We start from the raw sequence: 10,426 nt of genomic DNA, 5'->3' as shown, positions 1-10,426 counted from the left end.
TGGTACTGTTGTTTGGGCTGCGCAAATAAACTTGCTCCTTTTAGTGGTCTCCTTAAGGTATATGTATATACACCCATAGATGTATTTCTCTCTTGTGTAATCACTTCCTCAAGTAGCACCCTACTTATCACACGGGGTATGAGGGGACCGATCATAGCCCTCCAATGACCATTGTAGATCATCTCAAAGTGTCAGTCTTATACTAAATAAGGATGAAATATTACAAAAAAAAAAAAAAAAGTAAAAAGGAAAAAAAAAAAAAAACTCTTTCCCACTACTATATACTAATTAGTCTTATGCTAATTGTCAAGGAAAACATGATATTAAAATTTAATGGCACATGAATGAGCACATGTTCATTGAACAATCATTACATTTGATACTAGTTGAGATCCATCATTAGAAGCCAAAGAAAAACAAGGGTAACTGTGATGGTTGTAGTAGAAATAGATTATCATAAGCTTCAAGTTCTACCTACGAATGTTGAGCCCTAGAACCCATAACATTCTGCTAGCTACCTTGAACTCCAAAATCATATGGTGGAATCAACCTCTAGGCAAAAGTTGATCAATATTTGCCGATCATGAAAACCCTTCTTTTGTTCTCATTGATAATCACAAATATCATTTATCTGAATTTTGAAAGTACTGAAACTTTCAGGAGTGACAATGATCACGATTTAAAAAAAAAAAGAAAATATAAAAAATATGTTCAAATAATGAAAACCATTGTAAATCTTTGTGATTGATGACTAAATATTTCACAACACATTGAAAAACTGTGCATTGTATATGTATTTAATCTATATGTCATAAATTGCTAAAACTTTAATGACAAATATAATCCTATACTAACATCTAATACACTCATATAACAACACGACGAAGTCCAGAAAACCCACCATATGTAACTACTAGTCTACTACTATAGCTGTCGATTATTGTTTCTTCCATGCAGCAAACGGCGGTCGTAGTTGCCATTCATGTTTGAAGACATTGGTGTAGCATCGTTGCCATAATTAATCATCGGACATACACCCGGGTTTCCATAATCAATTGAATCAAACCCAGGGACGTTGCCAAAATCAATATTATTCCCTGCATCAAAGCTGCTGTTGCCAATGGCGCCGTTCATTCTATCGAAGTTATCTAGACTCTGACCAATAGAGTGTATAGGCTGATGAAGAGGGGGAAGTGGCATGAAGACACTAGGGTCCAGGATAGGGAATTGGGTGTTGCTTTGCAGAGCAAAATTATCATGTTCTTGAGGGGTTTGGAATATTTCAGTTGTGGGCTGTGGCTGTTGGGTTTGGAGAGGCATCTGGCTGCTATTATAATAGCACTGCCCCTCATATGGATCGGCATAACTTATTATTTGGTTCAGCTCCTGACCTGTGCCTTGCATGAAAAGGCTTGTTTGACCCCCAGTTTGCTCCATTCCACCAGATTCAACCTTCACAGGGTGAGGAGGCTCAGGCTCGGGCTCTGGTGCATGGGTTGATGATCTTCTTCTAAGGGGTTTGTTAGGTTGCTTATAAATTTTGCTTAACACAATGTCCAACTGATACAAATAGGAAGAGTTATCAAAAGATGAATGAAGGTTTTGGGAATAATAGTATAAAACCGTAAAGATGAAAAGGCTTCATACCCTCATGGTATTTACACTAGGGCTTCTTGGGGGTTCCTTGCCTCTAAACTCATACATGATCCAATTGGTTTTCTCCCCCTTTGGTGCCTTTCCCCTGTGGAAAACCAACACCTTTCTGTACCCAATGGTTTGATCCTCACATTTGATAGCCTTATCACCCCCAATGGCCTTCCAGTATCCCTTGCCAGCCCTCCTGCTGGGTCGCATCCCATTTGGATACTTTCTGTCTCTTGGTGTAAAGAAGAACCATGCGGCAATCTCATCATTGTAGTTCCCGCATGGAGGAAACAACGCTGAGAATGATATTTGAAAGGAGAGGAAAGACTAGTTATTGCTAGCTCTGAATGAGACCAGCCAGATAATTCAGACACATCAACCATCAAGAAACAAGGAAAAAAAAACCCAGTTCTGATCATGTTGCAAGATCATCGCAGGGAAGCATCAAGAAAAAGAAAAAAAGCGAATATAAATATGAATATGAATAGAAAAAATAAAAAAAAACGAAACAGTTCTGATCATGTTGCAAGATCATCACAGTTTAGAAATTTTACCTGTAAGATCCTCAGGATCATACTGATAGAGATCAACTTCCACGATCCTGTTAATGGGCAATGGCTTGTTTTCAATCTTGGGCCTCAAGTAATACAAGATGACCTCTTCATCAGTAGGGGAGAACTTGCAGCCAGGAGGCATAGAATTCAGGAACTCATCTTTGTTTTTGAATCTATAATCCAGAATGCATATTTCTTCTTCTGCTTCTTCTAGCTTTGGAATTCTAAAGCCACCAACAGGCACTTGCGTACCACCCACCATCTCCCTCTCTGTGTTTATGAAGTCCATCTCAAAGAGGTGTTTCCTATTTTTATATAGTTTTTTTTTCTTTTTTCTTTTTCTGTTTTATGATAAATTAAAAAATAAATTAAATAGAGTTTTAGTAGGCTTTTAACTCCATCTTATCTTAGTATTTTTATTTGACTCCAACTCCAAGTCCTTTGTAGGCTTTTAACACTACAACTCCAAGTCCTTCAACTATAACTTAAAATGCTTCTAAGAGTTTGCATAGTTTGCATTGAAGTAAAAATCGTTGGTGCTTTTTGGCTTAAAAAGAAAAAAAATTGAAGTTAACAATTACTGTCTATTGCAGTCAAATAAATGAATCTGAAAATCTTCTAAAACTAACTAAAAAGACATGCAGGATGGTTATAAAGCCTTTAGGATGTGGTTAAATTAACCCATGATGAATATGAATGAATATAATTTTCTTTAAAACACACTGGCTAACTTAATTAGAGTACTTAAGATTTAATTTTTAATTAATTGAAGTGATGATTTGTCTCTTGTTAAAATGATGAGTTTTTCAATTTATTTATTTTTCTAAGTAGAGAATATTTTTTCCTTTCAGAGACACATTGGTTCCAAAATGAAAACTGAATGGAAGAGAAGTAAATCTAGTATTGCATTTCAGGTTTTGAGTTTGAGTTGCATCACTTGGTTATGGGAAAAGAAAGGAATGTCAAATCTTGTCTACGTACAGCCATGATAGCAAGGAACACAAACAGAATCAGAAATTTCAGCCATGTTTTCTTCCTTGTGTTTTATGGCATGGAGCGAATATCTGACTCTCCCAACTATCCTGATAAAAACTCTGCAGTATGAATTGGCCTTTATGGACTACTGGGTGATTGTTGCGCTCACGAATCTGTATATCACCATCCAATGCTAATTAATGTACATATATAATAAAAGTAAAACACAAAATCCACCATAAGGGGGACAAGGGGACAAGGGACCATCATCGAATCCTTACTATTTTCCATCCAACATGACCTTCACAATTAGAACAGTGGATATCTGCCATATCAGTTTGAGTGCTCCGACCTGCATCTCTAACCTGAATGGATTTCACACTGGCTGGCGCTTCAGTAATTGCCCTTCTTCCATCAAACCTCACATTCAAGCCACTGCCATAGAATTTATGTACACAATTAGCTATGTGCCAATTAGATGTATTAATCGAATTCTATGTCTTGTTTCCAACCCTAACACACAGAAATTCAGAAATTAACAAGAAACAAAATCTTACGCATTGTCGCGAAAGAGGAGCCAACGACTCTTGCTATTGCGATGTGAAACAAGTTCCTACGAGAGAATAAACTTTAGCTAAAACTATGCACAGAAGGAGAGAGAAAAATAGATACACATACATATACCTTAACGAGACCATTAAAAGGAACAAGGTTGTTATCGCAATCCCCACAACAGAACCATACGTCGGATGTTGATGACGACATTGCAATCTTGAGCAAAATGCCTAATCCATGTGAATCATAGTATCAGCTTCTTCAATATCAATGCCGATAAAGCAAGAAAGAAAGAGAAAAGGAAGTGGAATCAGAAATGAAGGCTTCTCTGAATCAACACCCCTTAATTAAATTCCATGAGAGAGATTAACAGAGAAAGAAGGATACCTGATTGATGAAGAAGAAGAAGAACGACAACAAAACGTTGAATCTTTCTTCAAAGTTAGACGTACCCAACTTCAATTCTCAAAAGAAAGTGAGAGAAAATGAGGGAAAATAAGAGAAAGCGAGAGAATGTGAGAGGAGTTGGTTGTTTTCTTGGAGAAACAGTTTTGAATCTGATAACAGATTCCGGTTATATATATTCCACGTCATCAATCAATTCCTGTAAATTTTTATTTTAAAATAAAATAAAAAGAAACAGTTTTTGTAATTTTTTATTAATAAAAATAAAAAGAAATAATTTGTACCTTACATTAGATTTATCAAACTTATCAAATTAAAATGATTCTTGCTTTGAATGAATTTTTGGAAATTTTCACTTTTTTTTAATAAAAAGATTATTATATACTTTACATTTAAAAAAAAAATTATTTAGCTTATAAAAGTTTATAGTATGTTTTATAATTAAAAAACCTTATTATAAAAACAAAAATAAAGTTATTTTTAGTTAATTAAAAATTTTAAAATATTATAATTATGTTTGATCAAAATATTTTTAAGATAGTATGTAGATATAAAATTGAAGATGGAAATTACCTGTATCTACATAAAATATGCCTAGATTTGTATAATATATACCATGGTATGGCGTAGATTTCTTTGAACTCTTTCAGTGGATTTCTATATCATATAAATTACTTATAGTTATTATTCTATATCTTCTATTAAATTTTGATGTTATGCCATAGAAGAGTTTAGAAAACACTAAAAGCAAAATCTTTAAGTTTTAAGTTTTAAAGAAATATGGAGAGAATTAGATTTCTAGTTAATTAGAAAATTTAAAAATATTATAATTATTTTAGTAAAAATGTTTTTAAAATAACATCCAATTACACAATTATCTATAACAAGACTAATCATAAGATAACTAAATTTATATCGTCTTAGGTTATGTATGATTTCGAAAAGTATTAAGGAAAGAAAAAAAAAAAAAGTTAGGAAAAATGGCATTTTTGTATTTGATTTCATCATAAGAAATATAGAAAAAAATCAAATATAATTAAAATTTGTCAAAAATATATATGTTTTTAAATTATTTAATATTTATATAGTGGAGAAAAATAAAGAAAAATTATTTAGTTTAAATCTATTTTTTATTTTCCTTTATTTTTTATCTCTATTTTCTTTCTCTCACATTTTTCAGAGAACCAAACATAACCATAGAGTTTTTTGAATCATGGTAATATTTCTCTATGAAAATTAAGATCACTACAATTAAATAAAATTTTTAAAAAATAAAAAGAAAGAAAAAATATTAGATAAGCACAAATTTAAAAAATATATAACAAGATAATTAACCAATCATAAAAATAACCAAAAATAAAAAATAAAAATCTGTAAGTTATCATTTCAAACTAGACTCTTCCTTGATCTTAATTCTTTACTAGCAGCTTAATCACTTGATCTTAATTCTTGACGAGGGTATAGATTTTGCCCCGCAGACGTGGAGTTGTTCGGTGGGAATGGCTGATGATCAACCTTCTTCTATTTTATATATCTTTAAGATATATATCTACGTAGAAGATACATAAGATATTACTTAGTTTTTGGGCTCAAAATTGTATATGTATTTAATCTATATGTCATAAATTGCTATAACATCAATGACAAATATAATCCTATACCAACATTCATATAACAACACTACTAAGTCCAGAAAACCCGGCAAATATAACTACTACTATAGCTACCGGCCGTAGTTGCCATTCATGTTTGAAGACATCGGTGCAGCATCGTTGCCATAATTAATCATCGGACATAAACCCGGGTTTCCATAATCAGTTGAATCGAGCCCAGGGACGTTGCCGAACACAATAGCTGCATCCAAGTCAGGGACATTGCCAAAATCAATATTATTCCCTGCATCAAAGCTGCTGTTGCCAAAGGCGCCATTGATTATATCGAAGTTATCTAGACCCTGACCTCCAAATTCATTCCCTATAGAGTGTATAGGCTGATGAAGAGTGGGAAATGGCATGAAGACACTAGGGTCCAGGATAGGGAATTGGGTGTTGCTTTGCAGAGCAAAATTATCATGTTCTTGAGGGGTTTGGAATATTTCAGTTGTGGGCTGTGGCTGTTGGGTTTGGAGAGGCATCTGGCTGCTATTATAATAGCACTGCTCCTCATATGGATCGGCGTAACTTATTATTTGGTTCAGCTCCTGACCTGTGCCTTGCGTGAAAAGCCTTGTTTGATCCCCATTTTGCTCCATTCCACCAGCTTCAACCTTCACTGGTTGAGGAGGCTCAGGCTCGGACTCTGGTACATGGGTTGATGATCTTCTTGTAAGGGGTTTGTTAGGTTGCTTATAAATTTTGCTTAACACAATGTCCAACTGAAATACAAATAGGAAGAGTTATTAAAAGATGAATGAAGGTTTTGGGAATAATAGTATAAAATCGTAAAGATGAGAAGGCTTCATACCCTCATGGTATTTGCACTAGGGCTTCTTGGGGGTTCCTTGCCTCTAAACTCATACATGATCCAATTGGTTTTCTCCCCTTTTGGTGCCTTTCCCCTGCAGAAAACCAACACCTTTCTGTACCCAATGGTTTGATTCTCGCATTTGACAGCCTTATCACCCCCAATGGCCTTCCAATATCCCTTGCCAGCCCTTCTGCTGGGTCGCATCCCATTTGGATACTTTCTGTCTCTTGGTGTAAAGAAGAACCATTGGTCAATCCCATCTTTGTGGTTCCCGCATGGAGGAAACAGCGCTGAGACACATCAAGCATCAAGAAACAAGAAAACAAACCCAGTTCTGATCATGTTGCAAGATCATCACAGCAAAGCATCAAGAAAAAGAAAAGAAGCGAATATAAATATGAATATGCATGGTAGAACAAAAAAAAAAAAAAAAATCATCACAGTTCAGAAATTTCACCTGTAAGATCCTCAGGATCATACTGATAGATATTGACTTCCATGATCCCGTTAATGGGCAATGGCTTGTTTTCAATCTTGGGCCTCAAGAAATATAAGATGGCCTCTTCATCAGTAGGGGAGAACTTGTAGCCAGGAGGCATAGAATTCAGGAACTCATCTTTGTTTTTGAATCTGTAATTCAGAATGCGTATTTCTTCTTCTTCTTCTGGCTTTGGAATTCTAGAACCACCAACAGGCACTTGCGTACCACCCACCATCTCCCTCTGTGTGTTTATGAATTTCAGAGAGAGCTTTCCTATTTTTATATAGTTTTTTTATTTTTTATTTTATTTTTTTTTCAGTTTTATGATAAATTTTAAAAAGTTTTGTAGGCTTTTTAATTCCGTCTTATCTTATTTTTATTTGACTCCAACTCCAAGTCCAACTATAACTTAAAGTTGGACATCCATGTGGTTTAACTACTTTTTTTAATTTCTTAATTTTAAATTTTTAATGAAAATTTGTGCTTATCCTCTTATCTTTTTTTTTTTTAGTTTTATTTTTTAAATTTTATTTAATTGCATTAATCTTAATTTAAATTTTCATTCAAATTTAAAATTTTAATTTTAAAAAAAAGATACACATCATATCTGATTAACTGAATTCCAACCAATCATAAAAATAACCAAAAAGAAAAAAAAATCTGTAACTTACCAGCAATACGTTTCAAATTAGACTCCTCCTTGACCTCAAATCATAGTAGTACGTATTATATTTTTCCCAAAATGAGACGACAGAGCAGAGAAAACTCAGGGAAATAGACCAGAAAAACTCAAACTCAAACTCAGGCTCACTCTCAATCTCAAAAAAATGAATCTTTCAGAACTTAGTGAGGATGCAAGTCTACAAACAGTAGAGGGAAAAGCAGAAGTGCAGAATAGTAGTAGTGAAGGTGGAGAGCTTTTTGATCTTAATTCTTTACCACCAGGATACAGATTTTATCCCACAGATGCAGAGATTATAGTTTTCTACTTGAGGAAGAAGATCGATCATCAGTCATTGCCACCCAACAAGATAATAGAAGTGAATCTTTATGCTTATGATCCTGATGAACTTGCAGGTTACTTATTTCTATATTCAAGTTCAATTGCTTCTTTATATATCCTTTAGTACTTGTGCTCTTTTGCTTATAATTAATAATGATCTCGTGAATGAGTATTGAATGAGATGTAACATGGGCGGTCATTTCTTTTTGGCCATTGAAGTTTAAATGGTTTGCAAAGATGTTTTGAATTAGGGTTTTAGTAGGGTTTTACTTCTCTTTAGTATTATTGGCATATGTGAATTGATTTTTATTTTGATTGATTTTACTCAGCGATATAAGAGCCATCCGGGAATGATGAATGGTTCTATTTCACTCCAAGGGAAAGGAAATATCGGAATGGGCAACGTCCCAATAGGTCAATTGGAGAAGGATACTGGAAGGCCACCGGAGCTGAAAAAGAGATCAAATTTGAGGATCGAACAGTGGGGTATCGGAAAGCTTTAGTCTTCTACCGAGGAAGCCCTCAAAACGGAGTCAAAACCAACTGGATCATGCATGAATTCACAGTTGCTAAACCTCCAGGGCCTCCAAGAAGAAGTGGTGTCAATGATATGAGGGTATATATTAAGTCCTCTTTTCATTTATTTTATATTGCATGTTAAGACACTTGTGCAGATTAATATGTATCATAATGTTTCTTGTTTGTTTGTTTGTTTGTTTTTCTTGCAGTTGGATGACTGTGTTCTGTGCAGAGTCTATAGGACAGACGAAAGGATCTACAAAAGATCACGGCATGCGTCTAGGCTTGATGAATCAGGCTCATCAAGCTCTAAGATTCCGAGACTTGACCTTAACCCTAATCCTAATGAGGTCAATAATCCATATGAGGAGCAGTACTATTATAATAGCATCCAGATGCCTCTCCAAGCCCAACAGCAACAACCTAGAACTGAAATATTCCAAGCCCCTCAAGAACCAGATCATTTTGCTCTGCAAAGCACCCAATACCCCATCCTGGACCCTAGTGTCTTGATGCCACTGCCCACTCCTCATCAGTCTATACACTATATTGGGAACGAATTTGGAGGTCGGGGTCTAGATAACTTTGATATAATGAATGGCGCCATTGGCAACAGCAGCTTTGATGCAGGGAATAGTAATGATTTTGGCAACGTCCCTGGGCTCGATTCAACCGATTATGTATATCCGATGATTGATTATGGCAACGATGCTGCACCGATGCCTTCAAACATGAATGGCAACTACGGCCGGCAGCTATAGTAGTAGTTATATATGCTAGCTGGGTTTTCTGGACATAGTGGTGTGTTGGTATAATATTGCATTGCACGTCATTCATGCATGTAATCGAAATTTTTGTAATAGGAGTAAATACATATACAAGTTTGAACCCCAACATTGGGTTTTTTTTTTTTTCTTCGGTTGAATGTCATTAAACTTTAGGCATAAAGAAGTCTATAATGTGGTGGTTGATCACCTTTCAAGTTTGAGAAGAAAGAAGAATTAATTATCATAAATGATGACTTCTCGGATGAGCAATTACTAGTTGCCTATGTAGTGCCCTAATTTGGGCATATCTCAAGATTGGAGTGGCAAAGATTGAAAAAGTATCTTTCAAAAATTTAGGAATTTTTATGGGATGATCCATATCTCTTCAAATGTTGCCTTAATGATGTGTATCAAATAAGAAAGTGCTTAATATACTTAAGATTATATAATTAACACAACTCTTTTAGTTACCTCCCTATTAATATTCCTATTGGTCTAGTATTGAGAATTTTTCAACTCACCAAGACTTGACATATTTTTATTTTCAAAACATAGAAAAGAATAAATTGAATAGCATTTCTACATATATTTCATAAAAATAAAAAAATAAAAAATTGTACGTAACTTATGGTACTTTTGAAATGATTGTTTCTCTAATGCCCAATTTCTTCCTATTTTAATTGATTTGCCTTCTAACATAGTAACCAACTATTCGTCTAAAAAGCTGCATTAGTACCAAACAGACCTTTTGTGGTACATCTAAACAAGCCCACTTCAATAAAGCCAATAATATTTCAATTAAATCATACACTTTGAATTTTTTTTTTTGTTATGATGGTGTTAATGGTATTTATTGGTTACAAATATTAATTTGGGAATGATTTATCAAATAATAATTATAATTATGAATGTTTTATATGAAAATAATATTGGAGAAATAGGTATTTGAGATTTTAAAATGCTACAAAGTCTTACTTTTTGAAAACATACTATGTTTGGTTCTCAAAAAATTTGAGGGAAAATGTAAAGGAAAGAAAATAAAGAGAAAAATTAAAAG

General features: G+C 34.1%; 4 protein-coding genes across 6 annotated transcripts; 1 reads left to right on the top strand and 3 right to left on the bottom strand.

The window, feature by feature from the left end:
* Nucleotides 1-850: 850 nt before the first annotated feature.
* LOC117917093 (NAC domain-containing protein 2-like) lies at nt 851-2,487 on the bottom strand. Its single transcript, XM_034833320.1, has 3 exons — nt 2,199-2,487; nt 1,648-1,940; nt 851-1,560 (listed from the first exon to the last, which is right to left on the bottom strand). The coding sequence occupies exons 1-3, from the start codon at nt 2,485-2,487 to the stop codon at nt 925-927; spliced, it is 1,218 nt and encodes a 405-aa protein (XP_034689211.1). The 3' UTR covers nt 851-924.
* A 612-nt stretch (nt 2,488-3,099) lies between these two features.
* On the bottom strand, nt 3,100-4,232 carry LOC117915549. Of its 3 annotated transcripts, none has more exons than XM_034831126.1 (5): nt 4,116-4,232; nt 3,858-3,987; nt 3,731-3,786; nt 3,455-3,608; nt 3,100-3,346 (listed from the first exon to the last, which is right to left on the bottom strand). In XM_034831126.1, the coding sequence occupies exons 2-5, from the start codon at nt 3,936-3,938 to the stop codon at nt 3,218-3,220; spliced, it is 420 nt and encodes a 139-aa protein (XP_034687017.1). In that variant the 5' UTR covers nt 3,939-3,987; nt 4,116-4,232; the 3' UTR covers nt 3,100-3,217. The 3 variants fall into 3 exon arrangements, with proteins under 3 accessions (XP_034687017.1, XP_034687019.1, XP_034687018.1); XM_034831128.1 differs by having other exon boundaries at nt 3,858-3,984; XM_034831127.1 differs by having other exon boundaries at nt 3,858-3,958.
* Nucleotides 4,233-5,726: 1,494 nt separating this feature from the next.
* LOC117917092 (NAC domain-containing protein 1-like) lies at nt 5,727-7,315 on the bottom strand. Its single transcript, XM_034833319.1, has 3 exons — nt 7,057-7,315; nt 6,597-6,889; nt 5,727-6,507 (listed from the first exon to the last, which is right to left on the bottom strand). The coding sequence occupies exons 1-3, from the start codon at nt 7,313-7,315 to the stop codon at nt 5,857-5,859; spliced, it is 1,203 nt and encodes a 400-aa protein (XP_034689210.1). The 3' UTR covers nt 5,727-5,856.
* A 592-nt stretch (nt 7,316-7,907) lies between these two features.
* On the top strand, nt 7,908-9,363 carry LOC117917091 (NAC domain-containing protein 2-like). The gene is made up of 3 exons (XM_034833318.1): nt 7,908-8,157; nt 8,422-8,699; nt 8,812-9,363. Exons 1-3 carry the CDS (start codon nt 7,908-7,910, stop codon nt 9,361-9,363), a joined length of 1,080 nt encoding a protein of 359 aa, XP_034689209.1.
* Nucleotides 9,364-10,426: the final 1,063 nt, after the last annotated feature.

This window comes from Vitis riparia, chromosome 6, assembly GCF_004353265.1.
Source record: "Vitis riparia cultivar Riparia Gloire de Montpellier isolate 1030 chromosome 6, EGFV_Vit.rip_1.0, whole genome shotgun sequence".
Classification (NCBI taxonomy): Eukaryota; Viridiplantae; Streptophyta; class Magnoliopsida; order Vitales; family Vitaceae; genus Vitis; species Vitis riparia.
This window is presented reverse-complemented; position numbering and strand designations above follow the sequence as displayed.

Bases quoted from the DNA above. Each gene is read 5' to 3' on its own strand.
- LOC117915549 (XM_034831126.1), bottom strand. From the start codon at position 3,938: ATGTCGTCATCAACATCCGACGTATGGTTCTGTTGTGGGGATTGCGAT. The intron at 3,787-3,857 runs GTATATGTATGT...ATTCTCTCGTAG, and splicing joins CTTTTAATGGTCTCGTTAAG to GAACTTGTTTCACATCGCAA. The intron at 3,347-3,454 runs GTAAGGATTCGA...GGTGATATACAG, and splicing joins GTCATGTTGGATGGAAAATA to ATTCGTGAGCGCAACAATCA.
- LOC117917093 (XM_034833320.1), bottom strand. From the start codon at position 2,487: ATGGACTTCATAAACACAGAGAGGGAGATGGTGGGTGGTACGCAAGTG. The intron at 1,941-2,198 runs GTAAAATTTCTA...TATCATTCTCAG, and splicing joins TGATCCTGAGGATCTTACAG to CGTTGTTTCCTCCATGCGGG. The intron at 1,561-1,647 runs GTATGAAGCCTT...TATTTGTATCAG, and splicing joins CTAGTGTAAATACCATGAGG to TTGGACATTGTGTTAAGCAA.
- LOC117917091 (XM_034833318.1), top strand. From the start codon at position 7,908: ATGAATCTTTCAGAACTTAGTGAGGATGCAAGTCTACAAACAGTAGAG. The intron at 8,158-8,421 runs GTTACTTATTTC...CAGCGATATAAG, and splicing joins TGATCCTGATGAACTTGCAG to AGCCATCCGGGAATGATGAA. The intron at 8,700-8,811 runs GTATATATTAAG...TTTTTCTTGCAG, and splicing joins GTGGTGTCAATGATATGAGG to TTGGATGACTGTGTTCTGTG.
- LOC117917092 (XM_034833319.1), bottom strand. From the start codon at position 7,315: ATGGTGGGTGGTACGCAAGTGCCTGTTGGTGGTTCTAGAATTCCAAAG. The intron at 6,890-7,056 runs GTGAAATTTCTG...GATGTGTCTCAG, and splicing joins TGATCCTGAGGATCTTACAG to CGCTGTTTCCTCCATGCGGG. The intron at 6,508-6,596 runs GTATGAAGCCTT...TTTGTATTTCAG, and splicing joins CTAGTGCAAATACCATGAGG to TTGGACATTGTGTTAAGCAA.